This window comes from Eulemur rufifrons, chromosome 16 (assembly GCF_041146395.1).
Source record: "Eulemur rufifrons isolate Redbay chromosome 16, OSU_ERuf_1, whole genome shotgun sequence".
Classification (NCBI taxonomy): Eukaryota; Metazoa; Chordata; class Mammalia; order Primates; family Lemuridae; genus Eulemur; species Eulemur rufifrons.
Window position 1 is genome coordinate 43,388,247 of NC_090998.1, and position 22,601 is coordinate 43,410,847.

General features: G+C 33.8%; 2 protein-coding genes across 2 annotated transcripts; both read left to right on the forward strand.

The window, feature by feature from the left end:
* Nucleotides 1–341: 341 nt before the first annotated feature.
* LOC138396791 (olfactory receptor 6C76-like) lies at nt 342–6,800 on the forward strand. Its single transcript, XM_069490455.1, is given in 3 exon segments — nt 342–1,140; nt 1,143–1,243; nt 6,777–6,800. Coding segments are annotated over 3 exon segments (924 nt in total).
* An 11,196-nt stretch (nt 6,801–17,996) lies between these two features.
* On the forward strand, nt 17,997–21,727 carry LOC138396790 (olfactory receptor 6C2). Its single transcript, XM_069490454.1, has 2 exons — nt 17,997–18,887; nt 21,683–21,727. The coding sequence occupies exons 1-2, from the start codon at nt 17,997–17,999 to the stop codon at nt 21,725–21,727; spliced, it is 936 nt and encodes a 311-aa protein (XP_069346555.1).
* The last annotated feature ends 874 nt before the right edge of the window (nt 21,728–22,601 follow it).

Here is a 22,601-nt window from a genome sequence, read left to right on the forward strand (position 1 = left end):
ACATAATGCCTGCTGTATTTTAGCTAAATAATGAAGCATTAGAAGTCTTTATGTTCAATTAGTAAATTTCCCAAAACTAAATGTAAGATATGGAGATAGAGTAAACATGTAGCAAACACCAATATTAAGCCTAGAAGACATATCTTACAAGATATGAGAGAATTATAGAAAATGGGTAATGTATAGAGAGACAATTTAAAAAGCCCCAGCTGCTTCATGTTAAAATACAAGGATACTTGAAAAAAATTGTGTAAATATATATGATTGTCTTTAAACTCATTGTTCTATTGTTTTCCATGTTGATTTTATTAATAAGATCTGACAGAAATCAACCACCAGAAATGAAAAATAGAACATCTGTGACAGATTTCATCCTCCTGGGACTGACAGATAATCCAGAACTACAGGTTGTGATTTTCCTCTTTTTATTTCTCACATACGTACTGAGCATTACTGGAAATCTAACTATCATCACTCTCACCCTGCTGGATCCCCACCTGAAGACCCCCATGTATTTCTTCCTCAGGAATTTCTCCTTCTTAGAAATTTCATTTACTTCTGTCTGTAATCCTAGATTTTTGATCAGCATTCTAACTGGGGACAAATCCATATCCTACAATGCTTGTGCAGCTCAGCTATTTTTCTTTATCTTCCTTGGATCAACAGAGTTTTTCCTCCTGGCCTCCATGTCCTATGATCGCTATGTGGCCATCTGCAAGCCCCTGCATTACACAACCATCATGAGTAACAAGATCTGTTACCAGCTTGTCATCGGCTCTTGGCTGGCTGGTTTCTTGGTCATTTTCCCACCTCTGGCAATGGGCTTACAGCTGGATTTCTGTGACTCCAATGTCATTGACCACTTTACCTGTGACTCTGCTCCTGTGCTGCAAATCTCTTGCACAGACACCAGTACTCTAGAGCTCATGAGCTTTATTTTAGCTTTGTTTACTCTCATGTCCACTTTGACGTTAATAATTCTCTCCTACACTTACATCCTGAGAACAATTCTGAGAATCCCCTCAGCCCAGCAAAGAAAAAAGGCCTTCTCAACCTGCTCCTCACATATGATTGTTGTCTCTATCTCTTATGGAAGCTGCATCTTCATGTACGTGAAAACATCAGCAAAGGAAGGAGTTGCTTTGCTATGCTGAATACCACTGTCGCTCCTATGCTGAATCCATTTATTTACACTCTAAGGAACCAGCAGGTGAAACAAGCATTTAAGGATGCTGTGAGAAAAATACTTCCCTCAAAAACATTGATCTGAATGCAATTTATAACTGAAACACAAACACACTTTTTTACCAAAGAATTAATATATTTCACTTTTTAGTTCTTCTCTGTCTTCTTACTTTTATCTCTTCTCAGAAATACTACTCACACTATTTTTAATATAATGTTCTTATGTTACAAGTCTTTCTGTGAATTTATGTATAATATCATTATGTAATTATCTGATGTGCTTTCTCATGGTATAATTCAAAGGAAGGACTAAAGTCGCTTCCTATATTAATGTATACAATTGAAATAAAATAACTGTGGTATTTATCACTGCCCAACTTATTTAAACAGAATATGATATTATATCTCCTTAGCTAATAAATCACATAAGTGAATATAGGCATGTACATACATATGTATGTACTTACATATGCGTTTGTATCTCTGTGTCAATATTTGTATATATAAATATATTTATGTAACACATACACACAAACGCCCAATGTTTTAATAGTTTTTTTCCTTCAAAATTACAGAGGAAAGTTATGGAACACAGGAATAACTGATATATAAACATTGAGTTAAATAATATAAATGGGGGCATTAATTTTTGTATTTATCAGGATATTTAACTCATACTTTACCTATATCCTGTGTAAAATAGAAAGAATTAATTATATATATGTCATCATGACAGCAAATCGTTAAGAATTAGAATAACCTTTACTAGTTTTTCTTTTGTTTTAGAGCAATTTATTGTGAATGCTTAAATAAGAAAAAATAATTAATATAACAAACTATGCCATTAAGAATAATTTCATGAGTATAGAACTTTGCCAATTACAGTCATTACTTAAAGGAAAGGGCAATAATATTTAATTCCACTTCTATTAAACATTTCTACAAGGAGTTAGTAACATTTGCCTTGTGAACAGTGCTCTCTGTGGACTTTTATCCAAGACTGACTTATAACTCTATAACCACAAAATATTTCGGCTTATGGTATTGTTTTCTCTCTTTTATCAGTTTTCTTAGACTAGTTTTGATAAAAGCTGCCCATTGTACTATGTGGGATTATATTAGTTGTCAAATACACATCAAAATAAAACCAGTTTATGAAAAAAAAATTTATTGGATTGATAATCATAGGAAGACTTGCAAGTTGTGGAAAATAATGTTTAGTTCAAGGAGTCAGAAAAAAAGACTTATACGTGCTGCAACTTAATTTTGCTCAATCTCACTTTTGCATGCTTCTGTCTCTACCTGTTTTTCTGTATCATATCTTTATTGATATGATATAGAAAATTTCTTTTCTTATTTCTTAATACAGATGCTCTTTTGTCACATAAATGGTATAGCACCTTGAAGTCTCCCATTTATTCTTTTTTATTAAAACTATACCTTTTATTTCAAGATAAAATGATTTATTCTTTTTAATTCATGACATAATAAATAGAGACTCCTAGTCACCAACTCCAATAGAAGTGTCAGTTGAAAAGGGTTGATTGGCCCATTGTGTGTAGGTGTTAATCACTGACCATCTCTTTGACCCAAGAGGGTCAGTTATCATTATTCTCAGCCATAGTGTGTTGGTTAGTTTATCTATGCTGGAGTTAGACTGTTTGGGTTTGTACTCTGGCTCTGTTGTTTACAAGCTTGAGACTTTGCTGGCCATCCTGAAAGTGCTTAGTATGCTAGCTATTATCACTGCCATTGTTACTTCTATTTACAGTCTGCCTGGGTCACACTGTTCTTTGAGAGGTCGAGTTGGGGGCTGGCTGCTACTCTTGCTTGAAAGTGAAAGGAAAATAGTTTTGGGGTAAATCAAATGCCATTAAATTTATATCAGCTAAACCCATTTGGCCAATGTAATTGTATAGTAAGCATGGCTACCTGCAGATAGAGACACAAGGTAAAGGCCACCAAGGGTGCACTCAAAACTCTTTAAAGGGTGGCATCTGCTGGGTAAATTTATGAGAGTGAAGGAATGGCCTTATGCCTTGCCTGAGTTTCATATTCTATCAGATTTAGATTCCTACCAATCACAATCAAAAGAGAATCAAATATATAAAGCATAATGTACTAATACATTTAATCACTTAAAAAGGGTTACTAGAGGCTGGAATATTCATGTGCCCCGTGAAGGGAGCCACATTCTTAGCATCTGCGTACTAGGGCAGCTGAGAATCTTTGGACAATAGGATGGTATAAAAAACAAATATCACAGTTCATTTTTTTTAACTAGACATGAAGATACATGATAAATCATTCTGATATAGGAACGTGGACCCCAAAACTGGATCCACCTGAAGGACAAGTGAGTTCTTGGCTTTGCACAGGAAAGAATTCAAGAGTGGCCGTCAGAAAGGAATGGATTCTGCCAACATCCTGAAGGAGCATGGAAGTGATATTCACCTAGTGAAGCTTCCAGATCAGGATGTTGCCACATGACATCTTGATTTCATCCTTAGGAGACTGTTAGCAAAGGACTCAATTAAAACATGGCAGACTAATAGGGTAGGTCTGCTTAGCAGGCTCACTTTAATAAGCTATAAAGAATGAATTACTATTAGCATGTCTCTAAAAGCCTGAATATATTCTTCATTTAAAAATTTAAAATTTGGAATGATTTTTACCTATGCAATCACCCCCAAACGGCATTTTATTTACAAATAGTACAAAGTATAACTGTTATATTAACTTTGAAATAGTTATTTAATAGTGGGATTACCACTTAATAGTATTTTGATCTTTTAACTTCCAGAGAAAATTAAAATTTATTGATCACATGTTGTCAATCATAAATAACTGGCCCCATAGGGTTAATTCTTTGTCCTTAATATTTTAGATTAATGAAAAATATTTTTAACTATTGAATTTGAATGCTAATATTTTTCATCATGGTAATTTAAATTGCAAGTGATTTCTCATTAATATAGATACAAATATGGAAGTTTACAAATGATTCATGTGTTTAGGAGTGAGGGGAGAGTTAACATTATATCCATAATAATGTTACTCCTATTTACTTACAATCTATGTGCTTTCTGTCTTCTTAAATGAATAACATATTGTAAACCCAGATGTGCCCTTGGGAATGCGACTCCAAGAAGAACAACATGTGTAATGTGTGCAGTAAGAAAATAAAGAGTAATAAACACTGGCTCAGAACCTACATAGGCCATTCTCTCAGCAGGGAAGACACAGAAGTACAGAAACCTAGATGTTTCAAGTGTGGGCATTGCCAGGAAATGGCAGAAATGCTAAGAGAGCCTGGCAGAATTATTCCTCTGAGGTTTGTTTTTAATTTATAAGGTGGAAGAAAAAATATATCCATAGCAGTTTGGAAACTATATCTTAGTGAGTCACTGCTTACGACTAAAGAAAGTTGTTAAATGAATTATAATACTACAGTTATTGAATGTATGAACAAGCGATGGGTAATCAAAATAGGAACTGAGTTTTTAATTTTCTCATTTATGTACAAATTATTCATTTAGTACTTATTATTTTCCAGGAATTGTTTTAGCAATTGCAAATAAACAGCAAAGAACAAATTCAAAAATCTTTGCCCTTATCGGGTATACAGTCAAGTGGAGGGAAATCTTACAAAATAATCAACATTCAATAATTGGTATGGCTTCAAGTACAGAGACTTCCTTTCCTACCGAAGGTAACTTTTAATAAAAATGATGATGCTTATTTTAAACTAATTATAAACAACGTGATAGAACATACATAATATCAAAAATATAAAAATCTAGATGCAATTTATATTTCTGTCATAAATTCAATTACTTCTAAATTTTTTTTTTTTTTTTTTTTTTTGAGACAGAGTCTCACTCTGTTGCCCGGGCTAGAGTGAGTGCCGTGGCGTCAGCCCAGCTCACAGCAACCTCAAACTCCTGGGGTTAAGTGATCCTACTGCCTCAGCCTCCCGAGTAGCTGGGACTACAGGCATGCACCACCATGCCCGGCTAATTTTTTCTATATATATGTTTAGTTGGCCAGATCATTTCTTTCTATTTTTAGTAGAGATGAGGTCTCGCTCTTGCTCAGGCTGGTCTCGAACTCCTGACCTCAAGCGATCCACCCGCCTCGGCCTCCCAGAGTGCTAGGATTACAGGCGTGAGCACCGCGTCCGGCCACTTCTAAACTTTTTAAAATCCAATTTGTATTTTCCCAAACTATGCTTGGAAAACATCAGCCTGCTACTTATATTGAAACTTCTATCAGAATAATAGTACTCTTTGAAGATCTTAAATTTTGCTCAGATGTTTGAGAGTTGAGATCAAGAAATCTAATAGACATATATATCTAGTTTTGGTCAAACTCTGAATCTTCTGAAAGAGATCTGACCTTCAAAACATTAGCTTAGGTTCACTCTAATCTTCAATATCCCTCTTCAGTCAAACAAAGTGGCATCTTGTTAACTTTCATATTAAGAAAATACCTTAATACAATTTCCATAAAATTAAACTCTGAAATTCTGCCACTTTTCATCTAATTTGGAAGCCAAAATATGGAGAATCAAAAAATTATATGATTTTTTTCTGTACTATTTTGTAAAATCTCACAATGGATGACAACTTGCAGTAAGAAGACTACTTGCCAGACACTTACACTTATCTAGTTTTTCTCTTAACTCTCTATTTTGAAAATCATTTGAAAAATTGTAACCAACTGTCAATGATTAGCATCACAGTGTAACTTTGAGACAAGAACAGATGATTTATTTTAATCATCTTTGCATCACCAGTACAAAACATAGTGGTATGCAGAAGATCGTTATTAAATATTTATTGAGCAAATTAAAAAAAAAAAAAAGAGTGAGCTGACAGACTAAAGCAAAAGCCAGTTTATCGAAGTAACAAAGAAACAGAAGTAAGGCTTGCTCCATAGGCAGAACAGAGCCTCTCTCTCAGAGCAACAGACAGTAGCCCTTTTTGAGTTTCTGGGGTTCTTTTTTATTAATATATTTTTATTTAATTTTATGTTAAGTGGAGGAAGGATTATTCATAACATTTCTGGGAAAGGAGTGGGAAAAGAGGGTTCCTCCTCTTTTTAAACCATATGGGGTAACTTTTAGGAGTTGCCATGGTATTAGAAACTGTCATAGCACTGGTGGGAGTTTCTTTCAGTGTGCTAATGCATTATAAGCAGGGTACAGTGAGCACTGAGGGTAAACTGAGGTCATTTTTTTTTTTTTTATTTGTAGCCATCTTGGTTCTAGCTGGTTTTGGCCAGCCCTTCTACTGCCTCCCCTTTTATCAGAGACCTTGGTTCAGGTCTTATGACTCTTTATTGAGCAGGGCCTGCCAGTTCCCTATCTCAGTTCCTTTCCCGAAATGCACCTGTGATAAACCTACACAACCCAAACAAAATATATTTCTTCACTAGAGTGTACTGAATCAATATTGCTATATTATGATATTTTATTGTGTTAATGATGCAGCTAATTATACCTAAGTGATTTGCAGCAAGCTAATCTAGCATCTCAGTTGGTTTTATAAACTGTCAAATGGGGTTAATACTCCATAGCTCATGAAATTTTTTGTTTGAAGAGAGTGAATTAGGTCATTTAAAGTGTTTGTTTCAGGAATTCAATAAATATTTATTATTTAATTATGCAATCTCTTTGTTTAGTACATTCTTCATCCCTGGATTTAAAGAACAAATACCACATTTCCTCTCTCTTTTCTTGTTTAGGACATTCTTTTCCCAGTTTATCCATTAAATATTTGTCTTCTATAACTAAACTGTTGACAATATTTTTATGCTGTCATTCTATATACCCTCTCTTTTAAAGTTGTATCTCAGAGTTTAATACTATATTCTGAGGTAATGACTTCTAAATCTATGATTAACCTACTTTTTATCATGTGCCCAAGGCCTAAATATCTGATTTTCTAATTTGTATCATAAAGAGGTAGCTTGGGTAGTGGGTAGCATAACCAAATTCTTTTTTGGCTCTTACCCACAAAACAACCTCAAATAAGCCTACTATCTAAGAAAACACTGCATCCTTGCTTTGCAAAACCACATAAAAGATGATTATCCTAGTCATAACAACATTTATGGAGATTGTCCCCACAAGCCATCCTTCTATATATCATATCTGGAATTGCCAATGCAAATATCTTAACTATATTTCTATATGGATATGTGACTACACATCAAGACCAAGTTTCAAAAACTGAAAGTTTCGTCTTCTTCCTCCTACTGAATTTGCTTTCTATCCGATAATTTATTTGCTCGATTACCTAATTTATGAAACCATAAACCCAAGGTTCATCTCTTCCTGTTTCTTTTCCTATTCTTACATTACATTTTTAAATCAAATTCTGTTTGTTTTATTATACTTTCACATATTTTTCACATCATCTTACTGATCTCTGTACCAAATGAATTATGTTAGGAAGACAAAAAATACTCAATATATTTCAAATTCTCCAAGTTTATAGTTTGCCTTCTGATTTTCTTAATATTGCATTTCAGTTTCTTAATGGATTGTCTTAATGCCCATTTCTTTTTTATTTTCATGAAGTCAAATTCATCAATTTTTTTAACATGGCTTGTGTTTCTTGTGTCCTAACTTATAAATCTGTACCTTATTTAAATGTCTCCACATTTTTTAAATTTTCTCATTAGTTTTAGAGCTTTATCTTTAAGATAATCCTTTAATCTACTTCAACTTTTTTTATGATATAACGTAGTATAGACTTTTTAAAATTTGTTAAGCAAATTTTCCTGAAACTTTTGTTTAAAATCTTGCCTTCTGTCCCATTGATTATATTCCCATTTTAGTTGAAAATAGATTAAATTAATGCATGTTTGAGTGGGCAGTCTAATATCTATGAATACTTTCTAAATAACCGTAACTGAAAAATGAAATCTGCAGTCACCTAGTGGAAGTCCACGTATCTTCCTCTTTTACCAAACTGTTTTTGCTATTAAAAGACATTAAAACTAAATGTGCTCTTATAACACTAGCTACTAATAAAAAACAAAATTAAACATTTTACAAGCCCAGTATTACCCTTATACCAAAGTCAGACAAGGACACTCCAAGAAAAGAAAATTACAGGCCAATATCTTAATGAACATAGATGGAAAAATTTTCACCAAAAATACTAGCCAGACTTTTCAATAGCACATTAAAAGTTTCATTCACCATGATCAAGGGGGATTTATCCCAGGGATGCAAGGATGGTTCAGCATACATTAATCCATAAAGGTGACACACCACATTAACAGAACGATGGACAAAAAAAACATGTTATCTCAATAGATGCAGAAAAAGAACGTGATAAACTACAACATCTTTTCATGGTACAAATTCTTAGCAAATTAGGTATAGAAGGAAAGTACCTCAACACAATAAAGACCACATCTGGCAAATCACAGTTAACATAATGCTCAAGCAGGAAAACGTGAATTTTTCCTCTAAAATCAAGAACAAGACAATGATGTCCATTATCACCACTTCTATTCAATATAGTGCTGAAAGTCCCAGCCTGAGCAATTAGACAAGAGAAAAAGATAAATCACATCCAAATTGGAAAGGAGGAACTTAAATTGACCTTGTTTGCAGACACACAATTTTAAATATAGAACACCTTAAAGACTCCACCAAAAAAAAAAAAACCTATTAGAACTAATGAATGAATGCCTTAAAGTTACATGATATAAAATCAACACACAAAAATCAGTAGCATTTCTATGCACTAACAACAAAGTATTAAGAAAACAATCCTTTTTATAACACTTACCAAAAAAAAAAATACTTAGGGATATATTTAACTGGGGTCTGCAAAAAGACAATCACTCTAACACAAAAATGCAGCAAATCATACGCAAAATCCCTCAAGCCATAACCTTCCTCTGCTCTTCACACTTTGGGACGGGCAGGTACTACTATTTTAAGGAAGCAGATAGATCGGAGACCTTACCTCGTTTTTCAGTGCTATCAAACACCCCAAAAAGTTTCTTTAGCAACCAGATTCCAGGAGCATTTTCTCTCCTCTTGAAAGCCCATCACTCCCACCACTCAAGGAACAGAGTAATTAGGGGCCTAATGAAACAGCCCCACCAAGGCAGCAGCCACCAACCTGTTGGGGAGAGAGAGCAGAGGCAGAACCGCTTTCAGCACCAGGAGCATTCCCCGCTGCACTATGGGGGCCGCCATCTTGGCGCATACCAAACAGAAAGTCGGGGGGAGGGGTGTCTGTTCATAAAAATTTACATGGTTTGTGTGACTTTCATTTCCCTTTGTTGCTGACCTAAAGAAACACACCTTATAACTGGCCCTCCAAAACCCAATTTTATGTGCTTTGAAACCATTCACAGTTTGAGATGTTGCTTTTTAGATGTTGTTTATAGAGACGAGCTGTTGCTAGGTTGCGCAGGCTCCTCTCCAACTCGGGGGCTCAAGTGATCCTCCTGCCTCAGCCTCCCAAAGTGTTGGAATTACAAGCATGAGTCACCATGCCTGGCCTGGGATGTTGCTTTTAAATACATGTATTTAAAAATGTCAGAGACAAACATTTCAAAGCAATAATACATTAAAATAGTGGTTCTTAATTGTGTGAACTGTTTTTGAAAGTCATACATGTAATGATGGTCTTCCAAGTCATTGTAGACAGAATAAATAATATGTCTGACCTATGCATGTTCTTCTGTTTTTCGAATGTACCTATGTTATCCTGTGAATAACAAAATATAAATTAATTTTATATCACTGTATACATAGTGATTTTTATCAAAATGAATTTTTATACATAGTGGATATTTTACCAAATATTATAGCATGAGGGATTAGGTTAGGCCAAATATTTTGATTATTAATAAACAGATGTCCTCATATCCTTAGAAAGTGTAGTAGGAAATTGAATCAGACTTGTGCAGTATTTTTCTCATTAGGATGGGCTTCTGGCCTCTGTTTGATACTGTTGTTCTACCTTACTGTCTCAAAGGAAATTGTCTCTCTGCTGCCTTCTGTTTTGGTTACTTTGCCCAAGTTAATTACACAGACAATTCATTAGTGATGTTTGAATCTGGTCACTAAGGATCTTTTACTTTATTCATTGAGGTGATCCCAATGCACCTCCAAGAGATAGAGAAGAAAACATAAATATTGTTATTTTGTGTGTAGAAAATCTAACTCCCTACTTAGAAAGATCAGAGCATCTACTTTTCTCAAACCAAAAGAAATTCTTTTGTTCTCCCTTACATTAAATTTTCTTACCATCATAACAGAGACCAAAGAAAATGTTTCCAAGTTTTAAAATAAGAAAGAATCTCTAAAGAGACTTTTTATATGATGTGAAAATGAGAAACTAGGAGACCTCAAGACCCCAGAAGATGCCTGTATAGGAAGTCATGTTAAACCAACACAAAGCCATGTCTTTCTTAACACAACACAGATAAACCCACTAGGGAGCTGCCACCTGAAACTATGAAAAATTTTTGAAAGAGTAAGTACTGTAAGGTCAATATGACAATTATTTTCTCTTTTGAGAGATAAGGGAAAGAAATATTTGTTTGTATATTCTTCTGTAATTTTGTTAATTAAGCTTGTTTCAATATTTTAACATGGAAAACTGTAGTAGACATGCTTTGAAACTATTAAACAACCCTTTGATAAGACTAATGTCATAGCAAACATATACTTATGCATCCCTATGTGGTAATTTGTGCAGTGTAATTTAAAAGACACACAAATCCTTAGAATATATTCCAAAATAATAAGATTACATTGATTACAATTTTAACATTTTCTAAATTGTAAATGTTATTTTATGATTAAAAGTTTATGCAAAAATAATACATTTCCTCTTATTAGTTCAACAAAAATGTTCCTTTAATACCTAAGTGAGACAAATTATTAATAGGTCTTTATTTTGTTCATGATGCTTTGCAGAAAATGATCAAGGTGGAGAAGACTATTTCACGGAGACAGTTTTTGCCTGGTGTGTATTCAGAGGGGAAAGTATGAAAAAGGAGATGATGGAAAGGATGCGAATTCTTAGTTACTTCATACTTTGTTCTACTTATTGCACTTATTGCACATTCTGTGATCTTTAAATAGTTCGGAGGTAATTAGTTCTTAAATAAACCAAAATCAAAGAATAAGGCATAGTATATTATCAGTACACTATTTTACTTGTATAAAAGAAAAATAATAAATTGATTTTATCTAACAAAGTCAAAAATAGGATTTTCATAAAAGAAAGAGAATTGAGGGGATACGGAAAATCTCAGAGAATTTGAAAACAAAGAACTCTGTTTTTCTTTCCTGGAATAAGATGATGTGAGAGGCTTGCAAAGAGACCAGTCTTTGGGGAACAGAGGGGTCATCAAAGGAAACAGTTTTAGTTTTATGGAGTTTCACTAAGAAGTGTGTGTGACAGGCTGCAATATTGGCCAGTATGTTTTGTTAATGTCTTGACCCTAGTTATGCCAGGTCTGCACCATTGCCCTTGAAAGAGATGTTCATTAGGTTTCCTGCATTAGTGTCCATGTCCCTGTGATGTCCCTTTAAAACAAAGAGGGCCCTACCATATGTACCTCATGGGATTTTATAAGACACATGTCCATAGGAAGGAGGAATTTATTTTCCCCGACCCAGAGGACTCATGATATTTGCAGTCATTTTTAAAATGCAAACTGAGTGAAAAATCATTCATGTAACAAACTAATTTGTATCTCCTGGGGAGATACCGTTTTATTCAGTCATGGAGAAATAGCAAGAACCCTAGAGACTGTGTTTTCAGATAAGACATGTTCATAGCTACCATCATAAATAATCAATGCTGGCTGAGGACAAGGAGCAATTATTGCTCCATGAACAGAAATAGTGTCATTTCCTCTTGCTGAGGAATGCACATAATGGTGAGAGATGACGTCAACAAAATGAGACCAATAATGCAAATAAAAGGTGTCAGTATTTTGTCATCCTTATTTGTGTCTGAAATTATAATGTAAACATATAAATTAGGTGATTTTTTAAATGATATAAGGGACAACACTGATGGGTAATAGAGACGATGTTGAGGTTGAGCAACAAACTTCCTTAATTGTGTAGGTGGTTCTCACATGTAAATATGCATATGAAACTAAATCATTATACTGCAATTATTCTAATTTCTAATTTCTTCACTAGCATCTGACCTCACTTGCTTACTGCCTGGCTAAAATTTATTAAGCTTTGAGTCCCAGAAATATGTATGTGTGACAAATAACTTTGATGATTCTAATTCAAAGAACTATAAACTAAACACTAAACAACCTAGTCAAATGCAAGTATTTCTGGAAGAAGATAGGAAAGCATTAGGCAAATGCTACAGTGAAAATCTTATTATAAATCAAATGAGTCTTATAATACAGAGCCTAGCCTGGTGCCTGGTTAATAGTAGACACTGTATGGAATAGTTAAATTTAAACTAGCCTGCTTCATATTTTCCAGTAGCCAGGTGGAAGCAAGTTCTTTCATAGAATTAAGCAGATATACTCTAACAGGATGGAGAAGAGCAAAAAGGATCTGGAGCTGCTTAACTCCTTGGAAAGAGTGGAGGAAGAGACTATCAAAATGAAGCACTGCATGCAATAAATGCACACAGCTAGTATACCTCAAGGAACCAGGCAAAAGGAGGTTCAGAATTTAGGAAGGGGAGTACGGAGAACAAAGGCTATGGAGGCAAATTTTACATTTGTCACAACTTGTCTTCTGAAAAAGAAAATATATTCACCTTTAGTCAATATGATATAAAGACTGAAAAAAAAGAAGTAAATATGTCATTGTGTTTCTGAAGAGAAAAAAAGAGATAAGAGGCTGGTTAAACTTAAAGTTTGGATAAAGGATCATGTGGGAAGGTTAGAAGTAGAAAAGGGCAAAGTAGAAGTCCAATAATTAAGTAGGTAAATTTTGTCTTTAAGTCACTCAGAATAAACATTTTATCTCCTTTCCAAACGATATTGTTGAACTAGTGCCTGTAGATGTGATCCACTAATAGCCTATTCACACACAAATAAGACCAGTGGGGGTGGAATCAAATATTGCTTTGCAGAATATGCCACAACCTGTTAATAGTTATGGAAGTTACAATTTATCTAGTCTTATGGTCCTCAGTATATACATTTTAACAGCTTTATTAAAGTATAATATATGTACAAAACTGCACATTTTTAATGTATTAAATTTGATGAGTTTGGACATATGCACACACCCATGGAACCATCACCACAATCAAGGTATTAAATATATCCATTACCCTCAAAGTTTATTTGTGCATCAATTTAGCTTTAGTGGGTTTTTATTTTTGGTTTTTCTTTTTTTTTTTTTAGTTTTTAGGAGTTCTTTAATAAAAAATTTATTGTGATATCTACCCTCTTAAACTTTTTCAGTGCACAATGTGCTGTTGCTAACTATAGGCACCATATTGTGCAGCAGATCTTTAGAACTTACTCATCTTGCATAACTGAAATTTATAACTATTGAACAGCAATTCTCCATTTTCCCATCCCTTCATCCTCTGGCTGCTAAGATTCTAACTCTGTATTTCTATGACTTTGGCTGTTTGAAATACCTCATATAAGTGGAATCATGCAGTGTTTGCCCTTCTGTAGCTGGCTAATTTCACTTAACATAGCATCTTCTATGTTCTTCTATGTCATTACATATTACAGGATTTTCTTCTTTTTAAAACTGAAAAAATATTTCATTGTTTTTAAATGCCACATTTTATTTATCCATTCATCTGTTGATGGACATTTGGGTTGTTTCCATATCTTGGCTATTGTGAACAATGTTCAATGAACATGGGAGTGTAGGTAGTTCTTTGAGATCCTTATTTCTGTTCTTTTACATATACACCCAGAAATGGGATTATTAGATCATAAGATCGTATACTAGTCCTATTTGAAATTTTTTTAGGAACTATTTATGCTGTTGTCTATGGTGGCTGCACCGTTTTACATTCCCACCAACAGTGTACATGCATTTCTCCATTACTCACAAAAAGTTATCTTTTGTTTCGTTTTGTTTTTTAATTTTTTTTTGTAAAAGCCATCTTAATAAGTGTGAGGTGATATCTCATTGTGGTTCAATTTGCATTTCCTTAGTGATTAGTGATGTTGAGCATATTTTCGTACACCTGTTGACCATTTGTATGCCTTCTTTGTAGAAATGTCTATTCAATGCCTTTGCCCATTTTTAAATTCAATTGCTTTTGGGGGGGGGAGCTACTAAATTGTAGGAATTTTTAACGTAATTTAGAGATTAACCACTTAGCAGATGTATGGTGTGCAAATATTTTCTCCCATTTTGTAAGTTGTTTTCTAAATCTGCCAGTATTCTCAAAATTATTACTGTTTGCTTATTTGTTTATTTTAGAAAATATAAGGATGAGTAATACTTTTGTAACAATTGTTAGAAAGCTAAGCAGTCACAATTATTTTTTGACTGTGTCTGATTCCAAACTCCTGAGAATTCCAATATAACAAAGAATCTTAACCATGATTACACCTCCTGGAGGGTAGCAGAAATTACTGGAAAAGAGAAGTTTTTTTAAAACTAAACTTTTCCTACCCATGTATCCCTTAACTCATCCTGTAGCTGGCTCCCACTCACTGCAAAAGGAGAAATCCCCTGCTATTGTAGGATTGTGTGTTCTTTACCTCCAAAGTGTTGGGACATGAGAAACTTAGAATGCTGTGATACTTTAGGAAAAGCTGAACAATACTTTACAGACTTTATGACTGTTCCAGCCTAAAAAAGTGTGATGATATTATTTTTCCCTTATAAAAAGTAGATTTAGTAGTTTTTCTCTATGCTAAGTAATTTTGTTTCTCTACAAACACTACTCACTGAGTTTGGTTCTGGGTAGCATGTAGAACTAGACATCTAAATGAACTTTCTAATATGTGTAAAAAGACATGAGTGGATTTAATATTTTGTATATGAAAAGGCTATTTCACTAAATACTTTCAAATTATATTAATTAGCAAATGTACTGGGAATGTTGGCATGAAAGAAATGGATTTTAGGATATAAGTGGTAAAGTAAACTATTTAAACTGACAAAAAAAGATTCTACCTTGGAAATAATCATAAATATAGCAGTAATTCTAATCTTCACATTGCAGCATGAGCCTTCTACCTATCAGTATTGTCTGAAACTTTAAAACAATTTTTTTAAAAATTTTAAACTTTAAAAAAAATTCTACTTTTTAAAAGATAAAAATACAAGTTAAGTCAATTTAATAAAAGGTACATGAACTCATTCATTCAAAAATTATTGAACACGTTTATGTGTTAGGCACAGTTTCTGCACCAACAGGATATAACAGAGAAAGAACAAAGCCTCAGTTCTTAGAGTTAATTTTCTAGTGACTCTAAAGATCCAGTGATCCTAAGAATATTAGGATATTCTTGAAATTCTTGGATGTATCCATACATATGATCTATGTGAATTCCAGCTGATTTTAGTGAAATAAGATAACCCAGCGTCTCTCAGATAAGAGGAATAAGTCTTCAGGTCAGCCTTGAAAAAGAAAGGCAAGTGGAAAGTAAAACAACCTCAGTCTCTAAAAAATGGTATATGGGGATCAGATTCTGGAAGTAAAAAAAAAAAACAATTCTAAGTACCTAACAAGGAAGGGGTCAGGAGAGATGATTACCAGAAACAAGTGTACAAACAACAACAGATAGGGAATTATAATATTAAGGGTAAAGAGTAGTTCACAGGCCAAAGAAAAACTCTGGAAAAGATACTAGAAAAAAAGGAGTTGCAGAGCTTAGAATTGAAATTATTCAGGCCTTTTGTTTAAGAACACACTCAGAATGACAGCACAGTTTGAAACAGATGTGAACATGAGAACTTTGAACCCACTGACCAGACTAGGCATTAAAGAATGTATCTTACTCTTGGTATATAGACAACTGTGTTTTATTTCATCATTAAATTTATTAAGAACCCTGTATATGCCAGATATAAAAGAAAATATGAGTATGCAAGATGTTGTCTCTATTTTAAAGTTTATAGAAACATACAGGAGAAATGTATACAATGTGATGTATTTCAAGACAGGGTAAGTAGCAGGTACTTGAAAAGAACGTAGGAGCATAATTTCACATTAACTGTGTGAGTAAATGAAAATTTCCTTGAGGAGCTGATACCTAAACAGAATCCTAAAGGACATATAGGCATTAGTAAGTCAAAAAATTCCCCTCTGCAGAGGAGATGCCATGTAGAAAATAAGAATTGGGAGTAGTCAATGTTAGTGAAACTTAAGTCATAAGGAAGAAAGGAAAGAATACGGCAAGTGATAAAATGGGAAAATCAAGGAAAGTCCTGTCCATGAAGAGCCTTGAAGTCTACACAAAAGATATTAATCTACATCAAGAAATAATAACACCAGAAGAAGAGAAAGCTTAGAATATGACTACCTAGAGCATGTATTAATAGTAAGTAATAATGAGATGTCTGTGGAACATCCAATTTGTGTTGTATACTTAGGGATGCTTTTTACAAAAGATGTATCTGGTCTTTGAAATATATCACACAAATGATAATTAAATCAATTGGCCTAGGTGACATCACCCTCGGCAAGTAGAGAGTAAGAAGAATGGCAAACAGAAAACAAGAAGTCAGGGGTCTGAAGATAGATTATTGGGGAATATCAATATCTCACAGATGAAGAGAGAAGAGACTAAAAAGAGAGACACAAAAGATCTACAACTAGGAAGACTATCAGAATGATGGCATGGAACCCACTTAAGGAATGATTGAAATATTATTTTTCAATGCTATGGCAATGCCAGGCAAGATAAAAACTAAACTGTGCTCTTAGCTTCAACAGTAATGAAGTCCTTGTAGGTGTTAGGAAAGCCATAGGAGGTAGAAATGAAAGTGAGGGCACAAAGGGTTAACAAGCCTAAATTGAGTGGGAGTCAGATAATAAGGAGACATTCAAGTCTTTTTAAAGGAATTATTAACATAATGAAAAAAGACACAGCCTAGAAGACTATATTTAGCCATGTTAATTATAGATTAGCTTCTGGGGCTTTGAGAGAAAAGGAACTACAGTCAGATAACTGAACGTAAAATGATAGCATGTGAAAATATTCCTTTTGTAAATACCTTAACCCAAGTTTTTCTCACACTATAGATAAAACAGCTTTACATCAAACTATCTATATTCTCTGTGTTGAGTATGAGGAATGCCAACAAAGAAAAACAAAGAGACCAGGGAAAGGCTCTTTAAGTCCAGTGTTATATCATTGCTATTTGTTTGTTTTCCAGGAGAAATGCATCTTTCCCTTAGAACAATCCTTGAATAATAACAATTGAAGAGAATTTACATTCTTAATTACCTGTATATCTCCTATATCCAGAGTTTGTCTTGGACAAAGAACTTTTAAGTACTCATGAAATGACATCATCATTTTCTGACCCATTTTTAAGTCTCATCCACGTAATGATCTACAATCAGACGCATTTGTAAATTCTACGGGGCAAGGAATGACCAAAAAAAAAGTTAGACTGTTTTACAATAACATGAATTCTAAAGAAAACCTCCACTGTTTATACATAAAATTCAGAAAGACTATTGGAATAGTGGAGGTATTGATTATTATGCGAAGGGTGAAAATAAATGTAGGCTGGTTGTTTGGCCTCTGCATATATAGCCTTTTGCTATAGAAATTGAATATCTCTCTTCTCATAAATCTTGATTTTTACATGAGGATTGGTTAGATATCGAAGGTCAGTGATGAGAAACCACACAGCAGTAACAACTTTCATCCTGCTGGGGCTGACAGATGACCCACAGCTGCAAGTTCTGCTTTTCATCTTTCTATTTCTCACCTACATGTTGAGTGTAACAGGGAACCTGACTATTATCACCCTCACCTTGGTGGACCACCACCTAAAAACTCCTATGTACTTTTTCCTCAGAAATTTTTCCTTCTTAGAAGTTTCATTTACCACAGTCTGTATTCCTAGATTCCTCTATAGTATAGCAACTGGAGACAACACCATTACCTACAATGCTTGTGCAAGTCAAATATTTTTTGTTATTTTCTTTGGAGCAACAGAATTTTTCCTCTTGGCAGCCATGTCCTATGACCGCTACGTGGCCATCTGCAAACCCCTTCATTATATGATCATCATGAACAATAGGGTGTGCACCTTATTAGTCCTCTGCTGTTGGGTGGCTGGACTGATGATTATTGTCCCACCACTTAGCTTGGGCCTCCAGCTTGAATTCTGTGATTCCAATGCCATTGATCATTTTAGCTGCGATGCAGGTCCCCTCCTAAAGATCTCGTGCTCAGATACATGGGTAATAGAACAGATGGTTATACTTGTGGCTGTATTTGCACTCATTATCACCCTAGTCTGTGTGATTCTGTCCTACTCATATATAATCAGAACAATTCTGAGATTCCCCTCTGTTCAGCAAAGGAAAAAAGCCTTTTCCACCTGTTCATCCCACATGATTGTTGTTTCCATTGCCTACGGAAGCTGCATCTTCATCTATATCAAGCCCTCAGCAAAGGACGAGGTGGCCATAAACAAAGGAGTGTCTGTGCTCACTACTTCTGTGGCACCCTTGTTGAATCCCTTCATTTACACCTTGAGAAACAAGCAAGTGAAACAGGCCTTCAATGCCTCTATAAAGATGATTGCATTTCTCTCAAAGAAGAAGTTTTGATGAATTAGAATGAAATGAAAGAAGAAAGCTCCCTAAATATTGTCCTACTTCTGGCTTATTTCATTTTGTTCTGCACACAATTCAGTCATATTAACCTTCTCAGTAGCATTTAATATTGCATCCTGATCTCATCTTTATCAAACTACTTATTCTTTCAAAACAAGCCTATACATAGTGTTTTCCCTCATTGTGAAATTAAAAAATATATTTTTAAGAAATTACATTTTTCTGCACCTCTGACTCAAGTCTTTTCTTCATTATTCTAGGGAAGAAAATAAAGTAATAATGCTTAAAAGTATACAAATTATCTAGAAGTTAATTTATGTAGTAATAGTACTAGTTTCTCTAATACAAAGTCTTCAAAATTATATATTAAATTCAAGAATCAAACAAAAAGTAGAAAATACAGCAGAAATATATTAAATATAAATTAAACCAAATAAGGCATTCTGGACCAATTAAAATAATTGGAAATAATATATTAATAGTAGTTTAAGATTAATTACAATTGAAGAAATGGAAACATCTTCACTATCACTAGTAAGATGCATTAGTTCTTTCTTTACATTACATGAGAGAGGAACTTCACTTAAAAGATGTATGTTTAGTTTAAAACAAATGTAAACATAAAGTCACTTATTATGAGTTATAAAATCAGAGTAGATATATAAGAGCAAATTGGAACACCAAAATTTAATTGCTCATGAAATAAGACAACTATTTACATCAACAGAAAGGGAACTAAAAGATTTAAGTAGATATTGAGGATATACAACTAGAACAGATAGAAAAAAATGAAAAACTACAAATGGGAATAAATATTGGAATTATATCAAAAGGACAATTAAAGAAATATTAACAAATTAAAGAGGTTACAGTTTTAAGCTATTAATAGTGGTTATTAAAATATTTTTTTTTTTTTTTTTTGTTGAGACAGAGTCTCACTTTGTTGCCCAGGCTAGAGTGAGTGCCGTGGCGTCAGCTTAGCTCACAGCAACCTCAAACTCCTGGGCTCAAGCGATCCTACTGCCTCAGCCTCCCGAGTAGCTGGGACTACAGGCATGCGCCACTATGCCCGGCTAATTTTTTCTATATGGATTTTTTTTTTAGGTGTCCATATAATGTCTTTCTATTTTTAGTAGAGACGGGGTCTCGCTCAGGCTGGTCTCGAACTCCTGACCTTGAGCAATCCACCCGCCTCGGCCTCCCAGAGTGCTAGGATTACAGGCGTGAGCCACCGCGCCCGGCCTAAAATATTAAATGTAGTTCATTGCTTCTCAGCAAAACAAAGAAAATTAAATGAGTTTCTACTGATAATGCTCTCCCCTTTTTAATTATTATATCTAAGATAATTACTTCTACAGGCTAACAAACACTACAAAGACTAAATTGTTAAAGGAAAGTTGGAAAAATACCTTGTATTAAATTACAAACTCAGGAATTATTTATTTTAAATACTAAAAGTGGGCTTTGAAATTGCAGTAAAACATTCTTTCATATTATTTCTATTGATACAATTTTGAAAATAACTACATTTTTGAACTACCGATGATGTGTCAAACTCTTTGCAAACATCATGATTAATGCCCTTACCCATACTGTAAATATGTTTTAAGTATGCCAAAATGTAGAAATAAGATTGAATAAATTGGCCAATATATCATAGGCAGGAAATGACAAAGCCTGATTTCTGATTTCAAGTCATGTTCAATCTACTACACTTCACTGCTTTTCAGGCTGCAGAGTAATATTGGCAGGGAGCATGACAAAACATGCTCTAACTGGAAGTATATGAACTGGCATAGGTCTCTCTCTCTCTCTCTCTATTTCTCCTGCTCTCTCTCTCCAAAAAGACACTTTTAGTCTATCAGTGTTTCTACTTGTACTTGTTTTTTCAATTGCTTTGATCAACTTTAAAGAAAAAAAAATAAGTTTTCTAAACATTTCATAATTTATAAAATAGATTTTATGTACCATAATATGTCCTATTCTATCTAGTTTATGTAAGATTTTATGTTTTGATATGGAGCAAGAAGATGAAATAAAACTGCAGTTATCATCTCCCCACCAACATTGAAGCACATTTATTATCAACACGACCTTCAGTTTTAATATTCATTTGACCTAAGAACAACACTCAATCTGAGTAAACAATGACAAAATATCACAAATGCAAAGGACTCCTGAAATGTCTCCATTATTTTTTTCTTATTATAAGCCTATTAAATTTCAACCACAGTATCTATCATCTAATGAAAAATTAAAAGAAATGATTAGAGAGACCAGAAATTGGAAACATAAAAATAAGAATAACAGTCCACAGGTAATTCAGACTGGGAGCCTGTTGGTAAACATTTTAAAATAACTACTATAAATATTTTAGAGATGTAGGTAGAATAGGGCAAACAAAATGTAGAAACATGTAGAATTAAAAATGAATTGGAAATCCATATTTAAAAATCAAGTGAAAATTCTAGAAGGAAAAATGCAATATTTGAGATTAAAAATTTGGGGGTGGTTTAAACAAGAAACAGGTGATGATATAATACATTTGATGTAGTTAGAGGCCGTTCAATAGGAAAAATCCATACTCTCGAGTTCAGGGAGATTAAAAAAGAAAAGAACCATGCAGAGTTTAAGAGATATGTGAAACATAGGCAAACCTTCTAACATACATTTAAGTCCCACAAATGTTGAGAAAAAACATGACAAAGCAATGTTTGAAGATATAATGACCAAAGAGTTTTCAAAACTTGCTAAAGATATGTCTATCTACTAATTTATAAAGCTCAGAAAAACCCACCAAGACCCAGACAAAATCATAGCTATGTACTCCATAAGCAATTTGTTAGAAGCCAAAAACCTAGAAAATCTTAAAAGCATTCAGAGCAATTATACACGTTATCATGCACTACCAGACAAGCAGTGGACTTCTTGAGTAGAAACTAGAAGCCAAAGGATAATGGAGTAGCACTTCAAAGTGCTGAAAGAAGGAAAAGAAGCAGCAAACGAATTGTATACCCAGGAAAATATCTATCAAAATAATGGCAAAATAAACAAAAGCAATTAAATGTTATTGTCAGCATAAATTCATAGTAAGAAACATTAGAAAAAGTTGTTGTAGCTGAAGGAAAATGATCCCAAATGAAAATGCATGCAACTGCCAAAGGCATGAAGAGTGACAAAAGGTAAATGTAAAAGAATGCAAAAATAATTTTTTTAAATATACTTGGAAGTGTAACATGTGACTCAACCGAATCCAAACTTCACAGAACAAATCCCTTTATTAAAAGACTTTGCTCTGTAAAATTTGAATTCAGTTAAAAGGTTGCACTCAAGGATCCGGAAGGCCACATGTGGCCCCAGGTTCCCCACCCCACTGTGAAAGGTAATAATAGGAATGAAGGATATTTGAGGCAAATGGAAAACAACAAACAAGATGGTGGATGTAAAACCAATTACAATATTATTAGTGGAACAATAATTATTTTGTAATTTCTAACAAAAATAAATATTATTAAAGTAAACACTATAACGAAAAGGCAAGCATTATCAGAACCAATTTTAAGTGTCTATTATTATAATAGACTAATTTAAATATAAGAACACAGAGTAATTAGAAAGTAAGAGGATGGAATCAAAAGGCATACAAGGCAAAAC